Here is an 18372-nt window from a genome sequence, read left to right on the forward strand (position 1 = left end):
ACGCCTTCTTCCATCAGCAGAACATCTTCCTCTTCTGGCAGAACGCTTTCTTCTTTTGGCAGAACGTCTTCCTCTTCTGGCAGAATGTCTTCTTCTTTTGGCAGAACGTTTTCTTCTTTCGGCAGAAGCTTCTCAGGTTCAAGCTGCTCTGTAACTTTTTGTTCCAAGTTGTCCATGGTCTCATCAACCGGCCAGTTGTGACCCAATGGTTGACAAAAAAAAAATCGTAAAGACAAATTATTCCGTTTGGATTTTAAATATATCCGTGAAGTTGACAAAAAATGATAAAGACAAATATACATATATCTATTTTCTTCCACAATGTAATTGTAAGACAAATATACATATATCTATTTTCTTACAATTACATAGTGTATCAGTGTCATTATTTGACAAAGTCGTTGTTAGCTTAAGAAAAAAAATATGTAACGATAGTAATAATACAAATTTATTGTAATAAGTTTGACAACGATTCACGAACATGCATCCAAGTCCAGCCAGATATAAGTTGATAAAATAGGTTATTATTCAATTTTAAGAAAGATTAATTTATAGTATAACTAAATTCAGGTTACTTCCTCTGTTTTAGTTTATACATTGATCCTCGTCAATAATATACAGCATATGATTACGCAACTCGTTGCGTACAAAGTTATATGAATTGCGAGCAGTTTAAGTTTTAAAAAAACGTATTAAAACGAAATCGAGCTTAAGTTTAAAACTCAGTTCTGAATAGATCAATCCAAAAAAATAATTTAAACTCTAGTCTAGATATGAAGTAGTCAAATCATGTTGGATCTCCGCATACAACACAACAACCGATGGTTGTAATAACATTTTCAAAACCATAAATAGAGTAATTTCGAGAGATACCGTATTACTTTAAATGAAAGCATTTACCATAATCCAACAATGCGTACGAAGTGGTACGAAATAAGGTGTATACAAACAAATGGTTCTTGTTTTACTGCATATGATACATATCTTAGGATAAAAAACCAAAATAATTATCTTAAAATAAAAAATCACATGTATAAGTAAGTATTATACGATTGTTTTGCTATAATAGAAACAAAACCAGTTGTTTTGCTTTGGTAGAATCCGATGCGAATCACTTTTACAAGTACTCTTTCTTCCTTTTTTTAGTTTCTTTATATGTAAGAGTGACGCAGTCTTTAAAGTTGTATAAGATCGGATATTATCTATATAAAAAAGCTTTTATTTTTAGATAGTATGTTTATATATAGTAGAAACTTTTAGAAAGTGTTCAATATGGTTCGTATAAAGATAAGAAGAAAATCATTATATATTGTTCTATATATAATATTTCTCAGTGAACTATATTTGTAGTTCTTGTATAACTATTTAGCATGTATCGATAATAGCTAGATAGATAGTTTTCCATGTATTTTACTAGCTTTTTATCAACTTTTTGACTAATATATATCATTGGTTTATATTGGTTCTGCGACTCAATGATCAAGAAAACATTTCAGAATCTACTTTCACGTCCTGTTTTTATCTCATAAAAATTAAAAAGTTCTTTTTAAATCCGAATATACGTATATGTGTGCACCGAAGTTAGCAATGAGTCATTTTATGTGATTTTGGTGGACAGAGAGAAAAGATAAAACAATGAAATCTTACCTATTATTAGTACATAGGCTCATTGGACGGTTGATGTTATTTCACTTTTTCCCCCTCACATGTTACATCTTATTTTCAAGTATTCTATATTCTTTCTTCATTTCTCATTCTACAATTGTAATTTATATCCTAGATTTAGCATCAAATATCCGGATTTCGCCAAAGCATTTTACTAATTTAGAGGTGAGCCACTGATAAAAAGTTTCCAACAAATCCACAATGGTAAAACACCAAAACTAAAACCTGAGTGATCGAGTGGTCCATGTGCAAACAAAGAAGTCCTCAAGATAGAACTGAACATAAAAGATATAAAGCAAGTTTACGTGCTTGAGTCTAGGCCCAATTATAACTTTATATTATCATTTATTTCTGTAGATGTAGATGCGTCATGAAATGGAAGAGCCAACTTGATACACAAGTGTAAAAAAGGGCTTCTTAGCACATTTACATTGCCTCTGATAGAAAACTAAATTATAATACACATTGGTACTATAACAACATTAATAATTTTGTTAGATCTTGTAGTGCAAAAGTCTTGTTCTCACAGAAAGAGGGATTCTTACATTGTGGCCTCCATCGTCAATCCAAGTCAAGCTCCCAAAGTGATAATCAGTATTCGCTCTATGAGTAGTAGAGACTTTGACCGTGAACGTAAGCTTGTTGGTGTTGTTGGAGCTGAATTCAAGAGTCTCGGGACTCACCTGGAGGTTAATACCTTGAGGCTGTTGGATCACAGCTTTGTAAACTGAACCAACTGGTCCAACATTGGTCACGGTTCTAGTGATGGTGATCTCTTTACTGAGATATGGGATTGTGATGGAAGGCAAGTTGACATCAAGCATTGATGGAATTGGGGAAGGGCAAGTGTATATTTTTCCAAGTAGTTTTGAGATGGACGTATTGTTGTAGCCTGCTGAGCACAAGTAATGAACATATTCATTTTCTCCCATGTCATAGACAAGTCCCGGATCGGCTACTTTCACCGGGTTCACGAGACCGCCTCCGTAGTCAAATGGGTCAGCGAGTTTGCGTGGGGAACCCTCGGCTGAAATAGGCTCTCCCGATGGGTCGGTTTGCAATGCTGCATTGGTTATATAATTATTTCGCGGGGGTTTCTTGTGGAGAAAGAAACAAATATTTTTGCGTGTGAATAAATATTATATGTGTATGTTTACCAGTTGTAACGAGAGCGGATCGGATTGCAGCAGGGGACCAGTCAGGGTGGTTTTGTTTGTTTAAGAAGTGCGACGATTCCGGCTATGATAGGTGTAGCCATAGATGTTCCTGACAGGAATTCGTATCCTGACCATGATGGCATGGCTGCGAGTATACCTGAACCTGGTGCTGCTATATCCGGCTGTACTTTTAAAAAATCCAAAAGGTATGTTCATCAGTAACGTGAGAGACTAGTTGAGTGTAAGAGAGCAAGAAGTAAATAAGGAGTTTATACTTCACCTTAAGAATAGCAGGAGATATTGTATTGGGACCCCTAGAAGAAAATCCTGCAACCTTAGTAGCTGAAGGTTTGCCAACGAATGTCTTGGTTGGACTGATCTTAACTATAGGCTTTCTGTGGGATTCATTCAAGAAAAAGAGAAAATTTCTTAGTACGTCAAATGGATTTCAGAGAGAATTGTGTGAATGAGAAGAAGCGTATACTTGGTTGTTTGCATGTACAATAATATATCCATCCCAAGTTCGTAGTCTACATAGGCAACAGGGATATCAGCCTTTTCGGTTACAACACTATCGGTTGGTTTTATCGCAATAATAAGGCCAACAGCGCCTACTTTTTGCATAACAACCCCAAAATTTTCTGCAAGTGTTCCTCTTATAAAGGAAAATAAGATTTTTCCATTAGCTATACCAGCTTTAAGATCCTCCTTTGTCAGGTCCTCGAAGTAAAGGATCTCAGAGAATCCAACTTCTTTTCCAGTGTATACACCTTCTTGACCCTAACAATGAAATATATTCCATAAAAGAAAGAGTTAAATGAACGATCACATTTTCTTGTTGATTGTGATGCAAGCAACCAATACGTACCAGTAAGGTTATATTATTTCCAAGAGTGATGGGCGTGAAGAATTCTCTGTCCATGGTTGTAGCCGCGACAGTTATGATCCACGGAGCAATGTTAGAGATTGTTTGAGAATCGGGACCATCGTTCCCTCCTGCAGCTACTACCGGAACTCCTTTCATAACAGCATGGAAAGCAGCGATAGAAAAGTCATCCCGATCAACTTCAAAAGCAAGCGGTATTTCATCTCCGATCGAGAGAGATAGTACATCGACACCATCACGTATGGCGTGATCCATGGCCTTTATAATATCTGGTGTGAAACACTTTATGTTGTTCCAACACACTTTGTAAGAGGCTATACGGGCCTTTGGGGCAGTGCCTCTCGCGGTTCCCTTAGCTAGGCCGAGGTAGTTCGCGTCTTGGACAAAAGAACCTGCGGCTGTCGTTGCACAATGGTTTCCGTGGCCGATTTTGTCTAGAGGGGACATGACTTCGTCTTTCTCCGTAATGTTGAGCTTTCCATTGTACATTTCCTTGAGACCCTTTGAGTAGTAAGTAGCTCCAATCAACTTTCTGTTGCAGCTTGATGCTTTGAACCCTTCTCCTGAAACACATCGTCCCTTCCAACGCCTCGGGATCGGTCCAAGACCGTTGTCATTGAATGATGGTGAGTCTGGCCATATTCCTGAGTCCACGATTCCTATAATTGCTCCACTTCCCATATTAGTCTCATGTAAGAGACCAGTTGGAGCGGTTGGAGTGAGTCCCAAGTAATCGTTAACCCTTGTTGTTGTCAGTTTCATATTCTTACTTCTCGTTACGTGAACAACATCCGGATGCTCTTACAAAAATCCAAAACATAAAGTTCAATTTCGATTAGTTTCACGTCGAAGTTTGACCTAATTCTTGCTCAACAAGAAAGATAAACGTTTCAAATTTTTACCTGAAAGTTCTCTTGCTTGAGATGATGTGAGTTTCGCTGCAAAGCCTGAGAAACCTATTAAGGATCAATCATATCATTGATTGTATCAATCGTATATTCTCATGATTTCTCTCAATCAACTATATATGTAAAGTAGATTAGGTAATTACTCTTAGTGCAAAGCCCTAGTAGTACATCTCCTTGTATATATAGTTCTTCCTCTTATTGTAATAAGATCATCCTTTGCACATATATTTATATGGTATCAAGAGCAGGTTACGATATCTAAAATTTTTTTTTTTCTCTCCGTTCTTTTCTTTTCCCTGTTTTCTGCGTGTGATATCATGTCTACGCTTCCAATCATCTCCGACAATGTTACCGTCAACAACACTGGTCTGTTCAACATTAATATGACCAATGTTACGAAGCTCTCCGCAACCAATTACCTCATGTGGAAGCTTCAAGTTCGTGCTCTTGTTGATGGTCACGGTCTTGTGGGTTACCTTGACGGCACCACTCCTCTTCCTCCTGCAACGAATACCGCTGATGGTGTCGAGTCTCCCAATCCTGCTCACATTCAGTGGCAACGGCAAGATAAGCTTCTGTATAGCGCTCTTCTTGGCGCCATCTCCCTCAATGTTCAACCTCTACTTTCTCGTACCACCACATCCGAAGAGATCTGGGCTACTCTTGCTGCTACCTACGGCAAACCAAGTCGTGGTCATATCCAACAAATCCGGGATCAACTCCGTGTTTGGAAGAAAGGTGACCGTACCATTGATGACTATATGCAGGGTCTGACTACCCGGTTTGATACACTTGCCAATCTAGGCAAGCCTATGGATTCTGAAGAACAGATCGAACATGTTCTTGACGGACTTCCGGAGGAATACCGTCCCATCATCGATCAGATTGAAAGCAGGGACACTCCTCCAACCCTGGTTTACATCCACGAACGTTTATCAATCGTGAGGCCAAGCTCTTGTCCTCCTCTACTGCGCCTCTCTCGTTGCTTCCAATCACGGCGAATGTTGCTTCTCATCGCTCCTCCGGCACCTCTCGCTCCGGTCCTTTTCACAACAACAACAACAACAACAATAACAACAACAACAATCACAATCGCCAACGCTCCCACAACAACAACAACAATCAGTCTCACAACAGGTCTGATCAACGTGNACGGTCTTGTGGGTTACCTTGACGGCACCACTCCTCTTCCTCCTGCAACGAATACCGCTGATGGTGTCGAGTCTCCCAATCCTGCTCACATTCAGTGGCAACGGCAAGATAAGCTTCTGTATAGCGCTCTTCTTGGCGCCATCTCCCTCAATGTTCAACCTCTACTTTCTCGTACCACCACATCCGAAGAGATCTGGGCTACTCTTGCTGCTACCTACGGCAAACCAAGTCGTGGTCATATCCAACAAATCCGGGATCAACTCCGTGTTTGGAAGAAAGGTGACCGTACCATTGATGACTATATGCAGGGTCTGACTACCCGGTTTGATACACTTGCCAATCTAGGCAAGCCTATGGATTCTGAAGAACAGATCGAACATGTTCTTGACGGACTTCCGGAGGAATACCGTCCCATCATCGATCAGATTGAAAGCAGGGACACTCCTCCAACCCTGGTTTACATCCACGAACGTTTATCAATCGTGAGGCCAAGCTCTTGTCCTCCTCTACTGCGCCTCTCTCGTTGCTTCCAATCACGGCGAATGTTGCTTCTCATCGCTCCTCCGGCACCTCTCGCTCCGGTCCTTTTCACAACAACAACAACAACAACAATAACAACAACAACAATCACAATCGCCAACGCTCCCACAACAACAACAACAATCAGTCTCACAACAGGTCTGATCAACGTGGTTCACGGTCGTATCAGGGGCGCTGTCAGTACTGTGGTGTGCAAGGTCACTCTGCGAAGTTCTGTTCCCAACTGCTGAACCGGCTCTCCTCCACTGGCTCCTCTCCAAGCAGCCCTTTCACGCCATGGCAACCACGGGCTAATCTCGCTGTTCGATCTCCTCACAACACCGATCCCTGGTTACTAGACAGTGGTGCAACTCATCACCTTACCTCTGATCTTCAGAATCTCTCTATGCATCAACCTTACACTGGTAATGATGATGTGATGATTGGTGATGGAACAAGCCTACCAATAACTCACACTGGTTCAATACTTTTACCTTCTCATTCTAAACCTCTTACGTTAACAAATGTGTTGTGTGTTCCCAACATTCACAAGAAACTCATTTCGGTATATCGTCTATGTAACTCTAATCAAGTCTCCGTTACATTCTTTCCTGCTTCCTTTCAGGTGAAGGATCTGCGCACGGGGGTCCTGTTGCTCCAAGGCAGGACTAATAACGAATTGTATGAGTGGCCGATGTCTGCATCTCACGTTGCTGCACTCTATGCCGCTCCTAGTCCTCGTACCACACTCCTATCATGGCATGCTCGTCTCGGTCACCCCTCTTCATCGACTTTGAAATCTGTTGTTTCCAACTTTTCTCTTCCTTTGTCTTCTTCATCTCACTCTATTTCTTGTTCGGATTGTCTGCTTAATAAAACACACAAGCTCCCTTTTTCTACAACCTCTATTGTCTCAACAAAACCACTTCAATATATTTTCTCAGATGTGTGAACCTCCCCTCTCCTCTCCATTGATGGTTTCAAATACTATGTGATATTTGTGGATCACTTCACCAGATATACATGGTATTATCCCCTGAAAAATAAATCACAAGTTCACTCAATCTTCATCACTTTCAAAACACTTGTAGAAAACCATTTCTCAAACAAAATCCAAACCTTATATTCTGACAATGGCGGCGAATACATTGCACTACGTGGTTTCTTGTCCTCTCATGGTATTGCTCATCTTACGACACCTCCACACACTCCTGAGCATAACGGCCTCTCCGAACGCAAACATCGGCATATCGTCGAAACTGGTTTAACACTTCTATCTCACGCCTCTATGCCTCTCAAGTACTGGTCGTATGCTTTCTCCGCAGCTGTTTATCTCATCAATCGTCTTCCAACACCGACCATCGACAACGTCTCCCCCTATCAACGCCTCTTTGGTGTCAAGCCCAATTATCTCAAGCTTCGTGTGTTCGGCTGTACTTGCTTCCCTTGGCTTCGACCATATGCTGCTCATAAATTGGATAATCGGTCCAAGCGGTGTGTGTTCCTGGGCTACTCGCAAACACAGAGTGGTTATTATTGCCTGGATCTTGCAACTGGACGAATCTATACTTCACGCCATGTTCAATTCCTTGAGACTGATTTCCCTTTTGTTGTGTCAATCTCACCGTCTTCACCACCACCTGCGGCTACTGCTTCTCACTTGTCCTCTCCGTCTCCACTCATACATTCGTTTTTCCCCGGCACGGTTCTTCACCCCCCGTCTCCGCCATCGTCTGCCTCACCGTCTCCGTCATCACCTTTGGCTGTTTCACCATCACCTTCTCACTCTCCAGCGTCCTCACGCACTCCATCGACGACGTCTCTGTCTACTACGTCTTCTCCGCCGGTAACACCATCTAAGGTACGTACTCCGATCTCTGACTCTTCTTCCTCGACTTCTTCTCCGTCTTCCGCTGAGCCCACTGCTCCAACTCAAAATGGATCGCAGCCCACGATCCAGCCCTCTACTTCCGCTCAAAATTTAATCCATAATACCCAAACACATGACCAAGCCCATCATGATTTCCCGGCCCACTTATCCTCTTCCACTCCAAACAAAACTCCAAGCCCATCAACAACCTTATCCGTCTCTCCCGACTCATCGTCTCCGTCGTCTGCTTCTCCGACTCCGGCACACTCATCTGACACCGCCACTGACTCTTCCTTGTCCTCGCAAGCTTCTACAATCTCTGCTCCGGTGGCTCCGACCCCTTCACCGGAACCGATAAATAATCATTCCATGGCGACTCGTTCCAAGCGTGGGATCTCTAAGCCTAATCCCAAATATAATTTTCTCGCACAGGCTCGCAATGCTGATGATTCTGAACCACGAACAGCTCGCCAGGCTCTGCGCCATGAGAAGTGGAGGCGTGCGTCCACAAATGAGATCAATGCTCAGCTCCGCAATCATACATGGGACTTGGTCCCTCCACCACCTCCTTCCGTCACAATCGTTGGTTGTCGCTGGATCTTTACAACAAAATATAACAGTGATGGTTCTGTGAGTCGATACAAGGCCAGACTTGTGGCTAAAGGGTACACTCAGAAGCAAGGACTAGATTATGAGGAAACTTTCAGTCCTGTCATCAAAACTACAACGATTCGGGTTGTTCTTGGCGTCGCTGTGGGTTGTGGTTGGCCGATTCGTCAGCTTGATGTCAACAATGCGTTTCTTCAGGGCACCCTAAACGAAGAGGTATACATGTCTCAACCCCCTGGTTTCATTGATAATGACCGTCCTCACTATGTCTGCAAACTGCGCAAAGCGATTTACGGCCTGAAACAGGCTCCTAGAGCATGGTACACTGAACTCCGGAACTATCTCCTTAGTGTTGGTTTTGTTAATTCTGTAGCGGATACGTCTCTCTTTATTTTGAGACATGGTCATCAGATTGTCTACATGTTGGTGTATGTAGATGATATTATTGTTACAGGAAATAGCAATGACTTGCTTCATCAGACTCTCTCTGCCTTAGCCACTCGATTCTCTGTCAAAGACCATGAAGATTTATCCTATTTTCTAGGCATTGAAGCAAGACGTTCTTCTGCTGGGTTGCATTTGAATCAGCGTAAGTATATCCTCGACTTACTCGATCGCACCAACATGCTCTCTGCAAAACCGGTTGCTACGCCAATGACATCAACACCAAAACTCTCTCTTCATGTTGGTACTCGCTTATCTGATCCAACCGAGTACAGGAGTGTAGTTGGGAGCCTCCAATATCTTTCTTTCACCCGTCCGGACATATCCTTCGCTGTAAATCGACTATCCCTCTATATGCATGCTCCCACGACTACTCATTGGCAGGCGGTAAAGAGACTGCTACGGTACTTGCGCGGGACGTCAACGCATGGTATCTTTCTCCAGTGTCGAAATCGTCTCTCTCTTCATGCATATTCCGATGCTGATTGGGTNGATCAGGATCATCATGTTGCCTCTTACCCAAATGCACAGTGTAAATCTACATATAAACATCATCGAAAAAAAAAAATCGCGAAGAATCTAAAATAGCCAAAATTATTCGCAATGATTCTGCCGAATAAAAAGAGCGAAAGTTTGATTACATACCTGGCTATCCTCATTAGCAGCAGTAATTAAGGCTATCTGGAAAATTAATACTAAACCTATGAACAAAACTACAAAATGCTTCTTATTATTAGATACAATCAGAGAAGACAACCCCATGTTATCTCTAAGATTTACGGGGTTGTTGTTGTTGAGGCAGATTCTTTTCCTAGAAGAATCTTCCAAGATTATAATTATTTATTTATTCTTGAACCACCTCAACAATGTCCTCTCTGATTTCATCCCAGAAGCATTATGATTGTGTTGATCAAGTCATCTCGTATTTAAATTGAAGCATTCGTCTAAGAATGTTGGGAGTTTTTTTTTAGACTACAACGAAGGTTGGGCATACCACCAAAGCTAATTTTGTGGTTTAGAACGAAAACGTATTATCAGTGTGAAATTAAAACGAGTTAAAACTTAAAACTATTTACATTTTGGTTTGTAAATAGGAGGTTTAAGAAAAATTAATTTGATAAACGTACACTCTTAGGAGTTATAAACGTACGTTACCGAACTATATGTTTGTCATAACTTATAAATGTTCAGGAACGTTAATAATTTAGGCTTGTTGTTGTCATTATAATTATGTTATTATGTTACCGTCCAAATTTAAAATTTCCATGAAAAGGACTAACATACATTATACATACTCGTAATATGTGTAATCGAAGTCTAAAGGTTCGAAGAAGCGTAAAATATATTTTTTATATATGTCATATGAAATATCTAACGTTTGACATATGTCTTGAAAGTTTTGTGGTCAAGGAAATATCCAAAAACAACAAAAAAAAAAGAATAAGTAATATGGATGATGATGATGGTGAGGAAGAGTGTTTTGTGAGGTAATGTTCTTAAATAGTTGTTTTTGTTTTAGTCATTCTTCAACATTGTCTCTTAACTGTTAATCCCCTGGCTAACTAATTAGGTAATTTAGGTAGATCTGAATACCAAAAAAGAAGAAGAAAAATATCCCAAATTAAGCATGTATAAATAAGAGTAACTATATGATATTTTCAATATATTTTTAAATGGTAACAATTTGTTTATTTCTTAACTGTATTTGGTACATGGCTATGTATATTTTTAGAATCCAGTTGATTATTTATGTAGTTTAACGTTTCTTATATATGAGACAAAACAAAGACATGTTCAAGCAACTTGTGATGCAGTAAGAGAATAATTGTTAGGGGAAAGGNAGTTCTTCCTCTTATTGTAATAAGATCATCCTTTGCACATATATTTATAAAACCATGTCTGTAACTATAAATCATAGACTCACGAGAAGCTTCTTTGCTGCGTTATCAGTCAAAACATATAAATTCATAAACCAATATTTTTTGACGCAACAAAACATCGATCGATCGAAAGCATATATATATATATATGCCAANAGATCATACAAGTTCTCTAGTCATCAGCCTCGTGTTAATCTTGAACGGAGTGTTTATCTCCGCGGCACAACTCAATGGCTTGATGACCAAGGTATTATTTTATTTTACTTTTTCATCTTTTGAGTAATGATACTACAAGGGGCATATGAAGTATTTTTTTCTTTTTTTTTTCGATAATCCTAGATTCATATTGTACACTTGGGAGCAAAGCAACATAATACCCCTGAGCTGGTTACTAAATCACATTACCAAATTCTTGAACCACTTCTTGGAAGGTATGAATATTACAATGTAGTGAAATATTGAGAATATTAATGAGGGTATAATCATTTTTTGTTTAATGTTTTGTGACGTATATATAGCAAAGAAGCTGCCAAGAATTCTATAGTTTACAATTACAAGCATGGTTTTTCCGGCTTTGCAGCAAAACTTACCGCCTCTCAAGCAAAGAACCTTTCAGGTACTTCAAATATTTTTTTGGATTCTGTCCGTATAAACTCAAAAGAAGAAGCTATGAAACCACAGTCTGATTTGTTTTGTATCAGTGCATCCCGAAGTTCTTTCTGTTGTACCAAGTCGAGTAATGTGGCCGAAAACAACGAGGACATATGATTACCTAGGACTTTCTCCTACATCTCCAAAAGGTCTTCTACATGATACCAAGATGGGAAGTGAAGTTATTATTGGAGTCATAGACACAGGGATATGGCCAGAGTCACATTCTTTCAATGACACAGGTTTAGGACCGATCCCGAAGCGTTGGAAAGGGAAATGTATGTCTAGAGATGGATTTGACCCCAAAAAACATTTCAACAAAAAACTTATAGGGGCCGAGTTCTTCACTGAAGGTCTTTTAAATTCTGAGGCAGAATATGATTTCGAATCAGAAAGAGAGTTTAGGTCCCCAAGAGATGCTAAAGGCCATGGGACACATGTTGCTGCAACTGCTGCTGGTTCTTTTGTGTCTAATGCAAGCTACAAAGGACTAGCTGTAGGAACCGCTAGAGGCGCGGCTCCTCATGCACGTATAGCTATGTACAAGACGTGTTGGAGACGTGCTGGATGTATTACAGCTGATTTACTCAAAGCAATCGATCACAGCATACGCGACGGGGTTGATGTTATATCCATTTCAATCGGTAATGACCCCCCAGCGAGTTTCGATGTCGATATGGATGACATTGCATTCGGTTCATTCCAAGCCGTGATGAAAGGCATTCCCGTTGTTGCTTCTGCTGGAAACGAAGGACCTGACGCTCAAACCATTGATAATGTTGCTCCATGGATCATAACCGTCGCCGCAACATCCTTCGACCGTTCTTTCCCTGTACCAATTACTCTGGGAAACAATCTAACTGTTCTGGTATGATGCAACTTTTTTAATCTTTTTTTTTTATATATATAATTATTATTGGTTATTCAGAGGTTTTAAAAACCTAATTAGTTTCTGGCCAGAATGTGATTCTTTTTTTATCCTCTCTGACTATTCCAGGCTGAAGGTTTAAACACATTTCCTGAAGTTGGATTTAGTGAGCTTCAGAACGGAATTGAATTGTTGGACACCAATATCGAAGAAGGGGTAACTAAAGGGTCCATCGTACTTGCGTTTACCCCAACCGCTACGGCGGCAAAAAAAGCAGATAACATACTCGAAGCTGGATGTGCTGGTATAATCTATGCACAATCTGTAATTAATCCTACGGTTTGCAATGGTGTGGATGTTCCTTGCGCCGTTGTAGATTACGAGTATGCAACTGACATCTTATACTACATCCAGACCTCAGAGTAATAAATCTTAAACCAAGTTTCTCTAATTACGTAGCTTTCTTGTTATTATTATTATTTTTTTCTCTAACACATGAGAACATTATGTAGTTCGCCTAAAGCAAAAATAAGCCCTTCCAAGACACTCAGTGGCCAGCCTCTTGCATCTAGGGTGGCTTATTTCTCTTCTAGAGGACCTAATTCAGTTACACCAGCAATTCTGAAGGTTTGCTTAGTAACTGAATATAATTATTTTTCGTTTGTTGTTGTTGCTGATTTTTTTTCGAAACACATTGATCCAAGTGTTCATGAAATTTTGAGACTCTATTGTATGATAATGCAGCCAGATATAGCAGCACCGGGTGTTAATGTTCTTTCTGCTGTAAGTGGTGTGTATACGTTAATGTCGGGATCATCAATGGCGACTCCTGTTGTGTCCGGAATTGTTGGATTACTCAGACAAATACACCCTGGCTGGTCTCCAGCTGCCATCCGATCCGCTCTTGTCACAACAGGTTCGTAGTTCTTACTCTAAAAACTATATACCAAAAATAAGATATGCTTGGATATAATTAAATTATCTAATGGTTTAGTTTTAGAAAAGTGTTACCAAATAAAAACGGAATCTATTATGGATCAATTTGATTCGGGTGGGGTTTTAATCAAATATATCTTTTAATTCTGATTGAACAAGTAATCAAACATATTTAATTACTTTCTTTGTTGAAATGAAGCATGGAGGACTGATCCATCTGGAGAACAAATATTTTCAGAGGGATCAACGCGTAAACTTGCTGACCCGTTCGACTATGGAGGTGGCTTGATCAACCCAGAGAAAGTAGCAAACCCGGGCCTCATCTACGACATGGGCATCAATGACTATGTTCATTACCTTTGTTCTGCGGAATACGATGACGGATCCATCTCCAAACTAGTTGGTAAACCTATCAAATGCCCTTCTCCATTGCCAACTATGCTCGATTTCAACATGCCTTCCATCATAATCCCAAGTCTCACTAGAGAGGTCACATTGACTAGAACCGTGACAAATGTTGGACCGGCTGATTCGGTTTACAAACCCCTGGTTGAGTCTCCACTTGGTATAGAGCTTGATGTGAATCCCAAGACTCTTGTGTTCGCTTCTAACATTACTAAGGGTACGTTTAATGTGAGAGTGAAAACGAGTCATAGAGTGAACAGTGATTATTATTTTTGTAGCTTGTGTTGGACTGATGGTGTACATAACGTCACTATTCCTATTGCCGTGCGAACAAAGATCTTGAAGAGCTATGATTAATCATTTTTTTTCACTTGTAACTAATATAGGGATTTTTATGTTATTTTTTTGGTAATGATTCATATATATTCTGCTATTATTTTGGTTAATTTCATATATTCTATATATTCTTCGTTCACTACAAGAAAAACATGCGTTTAGCGACTCCAATATTGGTCGCTAAACAGACGCAAACACCTACTTTGCGACTACTAAACGACTATTTGAGATAGTCGCAAAAAAATAGTCGTAAATTTGTGGAGTCTCAAAATGGTCTCAAAATTACGACTGGATTACGACGCCGTTATATAGTCGCCAATAAGCGACGTTTTACATACTCTTTATATTAGGAACCTTCGGTCGTAAACATAGTTACAAGTCTGTCGCAAATTAGTGATTAAATTATGTGACCATTTTAAGACTCCGTATCTGTCGCCGCAAAGTAGTCCTCATATATTAATAACCATTTTGCCACTTATCTGATAGTTTCACAGAAATAAATTTGGTCGCAATTTGGTGACATTTTAGCATATAATAAACTGTTTTATCTCTCAAATTTGGAAAAAATCACAATTATTTAAAATTCAAAACCAAATCATTATCATAATCATTCAACAAAAAAAAGAAAAAAGCATCATTGTATCATAATCATTCATTATCCAAAAAGATCATCCTAAAGCAAATTAAAATTAATGTTTAGAATTTGAGTAAATGGAGAAAGGGGATGTGGTGGCTGGTGTTGTGTCTAACGCGGTGGCTGGTGAGTACCTGACCCGGTGGCTGGTGGTATGATGTCTTCAGGTGTGGAGTCTTCAGGTGCGGTTGGTCGCAAGGAAGCAATAAAAGTCTCAAATCTTGGATCTTTCTCTTTCATGTAGATGAGAAGCTTGAGATTCTTGATGCTCCTTATCACGTTGGGCATTCTCAGCATCTAGATGAGCTATCTTGTTGCGAAGTTGTTCTTGAAGCTCGAGAAGTGTTGGTGTTGATGGGGAAGATTATGCATAGCTTTCTTTCCTTTTCCCTTTTCTAAGTGTCTCAACCAGAGATCCAAAACCAAAAAGGTTTCCCTTCTCATCTGTTTGAGTACACTAAAACAAAAAAAACAAAAGCACTTCATTAGTCAAGGCTAGAAACAAGTATTAATAAAGTAACCATGCGGATTATGAAAACCAAAATGTGGATTAAGAAAGCAATGCTGAGAGTACCTTAAGAAAGATTTCATTTTTTTCCTTAATGCTGAGATTACGATGACTTGAATGTTCAGAAGAATTCCCTGAATTTTCTGGACCATCATCGTCCACTTCATACAGTTTCTCCTCTAAGGTTTTCTCATAAGCTTCAGCTACTTGTTTAGCTTTTTGATCAACAAACGATTTGTTAGCTCGAGTATGTGTCTTCATGAACACTTCTGCAAATGATACCGGACGGCCCAATTCTTCCTCCTACAAAGAAATAGTAAAATGTTAAAACCATGGAAGCAAGGTGTTTAGAGTGTTAAAATCATGGAAGCAATGTTAAATTACCATTTCTTGATGAATTTGCACATATGATTTCTGACCAGAAAGGTGTTTGTGGACTCCAAGACCACCACAATCGGAGTTTCTGCACTGTGAGGCATTTGAGCTCATCTCCATTACATCAGGTTCGTTCCAATGATCACACATCTCAGCCCACAGTTCTGCACTGGTAATCCAAACAGGTTGTTTACCACTGCTTTTAGCTTGACTAACAATGTCTTTCAATCGTTTCTTGGCTATCTTTAAGAACCCCTCTCTAACAAGCTCAGTAATCCCAGTATCCCAATAGAACTTCCGCTACATATTACAATTGAGTTAAGTTAGTGATGATACTAAGTCAATTATGAGAGATAATAAAACTTTGAAAGCTATAAGACATTACCGCAAATTTCCTGAAATATCTCTCTTGAATGGGTTTAGGAGTAACCTTCCAGCTGTAGTAAGGACCATCGAATTTCCTTCTAAATATTCCAGCAATCACCCGAGAAATTTTTCCTTTGTGTCTGTTAAACCTGTCACAAAATCAGTCTTAACCACAATCAGTCTTAACCAATACAAATTAACACATCAGTCTTAACCAAACAATCAAACACTAAGCGGATGTAACTTCAAGACAACTAAGCATAAATTCTCTAAACTTAATCAAACAAAAACAGAGTATTAGTCTCAACCAAACAATCAAACACAATCAGTCTTAACCAAACAATCAAACACAACCTCTAACAAAATCAACAAAAAAATCAATCTCAACCTACCACTAAGAGAAAAGAGAACAATCTCAATCTCAATCTCAAAACAAAACAAACAATCTCAATTTCAATCTCAACTTAATCAACAAAAAAAAAAAAATCTCAATCTCAATCTCAAAACAAACAATCTCAATCTCAATCAAACACAACCTCTAACTTAATCAAACAAAGCAGTCTTTCACTAAACTTAATCAAACAAAAACAGAGTCTCAACCTAACACTAAAAGCAAAGAGAAATTACCATAGAGTCTCAACCTAACACTAAGAGCAAAGAGAAATTACCATAGAGTCTCAACGCCGGGGATGGGATCGACAGACAGAACTGGGAGATGTTGTCGGCCTGGAAGAGCTAGCATAACATCTAACAAATCTTGGTAGTCTTTTGGAGCTGGATTAGGATTAGGGTTTTCTTCTTCGGCAGGATTGGGATTAAGGTTTTCTTCTTCGTAATCTTCTTCCATGTTTAGGTCTCGTTGTTCTTGTATGAGTGGAGGAACAGGAAGCGGTGTTTGAGGAGCAAGAAGCGGTGGTTGAGAACCAACCCGTGGTGATTGAGAAGCAACCCGCGGTGGTGGAGAAGCAACCCGCGATGGTGGAGAAGCAACCTGCGGTGGTGGAGCAGGAGGCGATTGTTGTGTCCTCGGCGGAAACTGGGATGGCATAGTTCTATTTGAATTAGTCACAGACTGAGAGGCTGATGGATTCGAGGAGTGAGACGACGTTCCGACACCACTTCGATCTCCGCGTGAAGTCGCACCATTGGAGGCCCGATTAACTGCGGCAGAACTGGGTTCCCTTGTACTTGCACCATTGTAAACCCTAACACCTCCAGCGGATCTGCCTCTGCGACCCCTAACACCTCCAGAGGATTTGCCTCCGCAACCCTACCAGCCATTAGAGAGAGTTGAGAAAGAGGAGATATTTGAGAGGAGAAGAGGAGAGATTTGATCGATTTGAGAGTACAAGAGGAGAAAGAAAAGAGATTTTGAGAGGTTTTCGACACTTAGTCAAAAGATAGAAAGAGATAAAGAAACCCTAAATGGATTCTTTGCGTAGTAATTAACGAAGAAGAGTCGCAAAGTAGTCACAAAAGAGACACATACTAAAGACAAAGGGGGAATATTACGCGCCTAAACCTTGGCAAAAAATAATAAAAATTAGACAACTCAGTCGCAAATTAGTAACAAGTCAGTCGCAAATTATTACCGTATTGTGACTCTCCGACTTTAGTCACAATACAAATTTTTGGAATGTATCATTTTTTACCAGTTCTATTGATATCAATCAACAATATGGACTCATGATTGTCTTATAGAGTATATGAAACAGTTTATGACCTTTAAATATTGTTTTCATATCTTTGTTTTGCAATTTTCATAAAATTAGAAACCTTCTTATGAAATAACATGTAAGTCTTTACAATGATTTAGATATTATGAAATTTTTGTGTCTAAATACTGAAATGGAAAGCTTTGACAAAGTTTATATGACTGATATTGATCAATTCAAATTGGAAATGTGTATAGAAACATGTTAACATTTCTCTAATGTGAAATTTTAAATTCAAAAATTCGAGAGTTGCTAAACAGTCGCAAAACAGTATCTAATTCAGGTGTTAGACGCTAAACAGTCGCAAAATAAGTTGCACAGTAGTCGCAAAGTTAATAGCAAGTTAGTCGCAAATTGCAAGAGTCGCAAAATTAGTAACAAGTCAGTCGCAAATTGTTACCGTATTGTGACTCACCGACTTTAGTCACAATACAAATTTTTGGAATGTATCATTTTTGACTAGTTCTATTGATATCAATCAACAATAT

General features: G+C 39.5%; 1 protein-coding gene and 1 pseudogene across 1 annotated transcript; one reads left to right on the forward strand and one right to left on the reverse strand.

The window, feature by feature from the left end:
* Nucleotides 2049-11144, reverse strand: LOC104704650 (annotated as a pseudogene).
* Nucleotides 11239-14307, forward strand: LOC104704652 (subtilisin-like protease SBT3.17). Its single transcript, XM_010420701.2, has 8 exons — nucleotides 11239-11337; nucleotides 11430-11521; nucleotides 11609-11706; nucleotides 11792-12609; nucleotides 12739-13031; nucleotides 13122-13236; nucleotides 13354-13525; nucleotides 13745-14307. The coding sequence occupies exons 1-8, from the start codon at nucleotides 11239-11241 to the stop codon at nucleotides 14305-14307; spliced, it is 2250 nt and encodes a 749-aa protein (XP_010419003.2).

Source organism: Camelina sativa, chromosome 7, assembly GCF_000633955.1.
Source record: "Camelina sativa cultivar DH55 chromosome 7, Cs, whole genome shotgun sequence".
In the NCBI taxonomy this organism is placed as follows: Eukaryota; Viridiplantae; Streptophyta; class Magnoliopsida; order Brassicales; family Brassicaceae; genus Camelina; species Camelina sativa.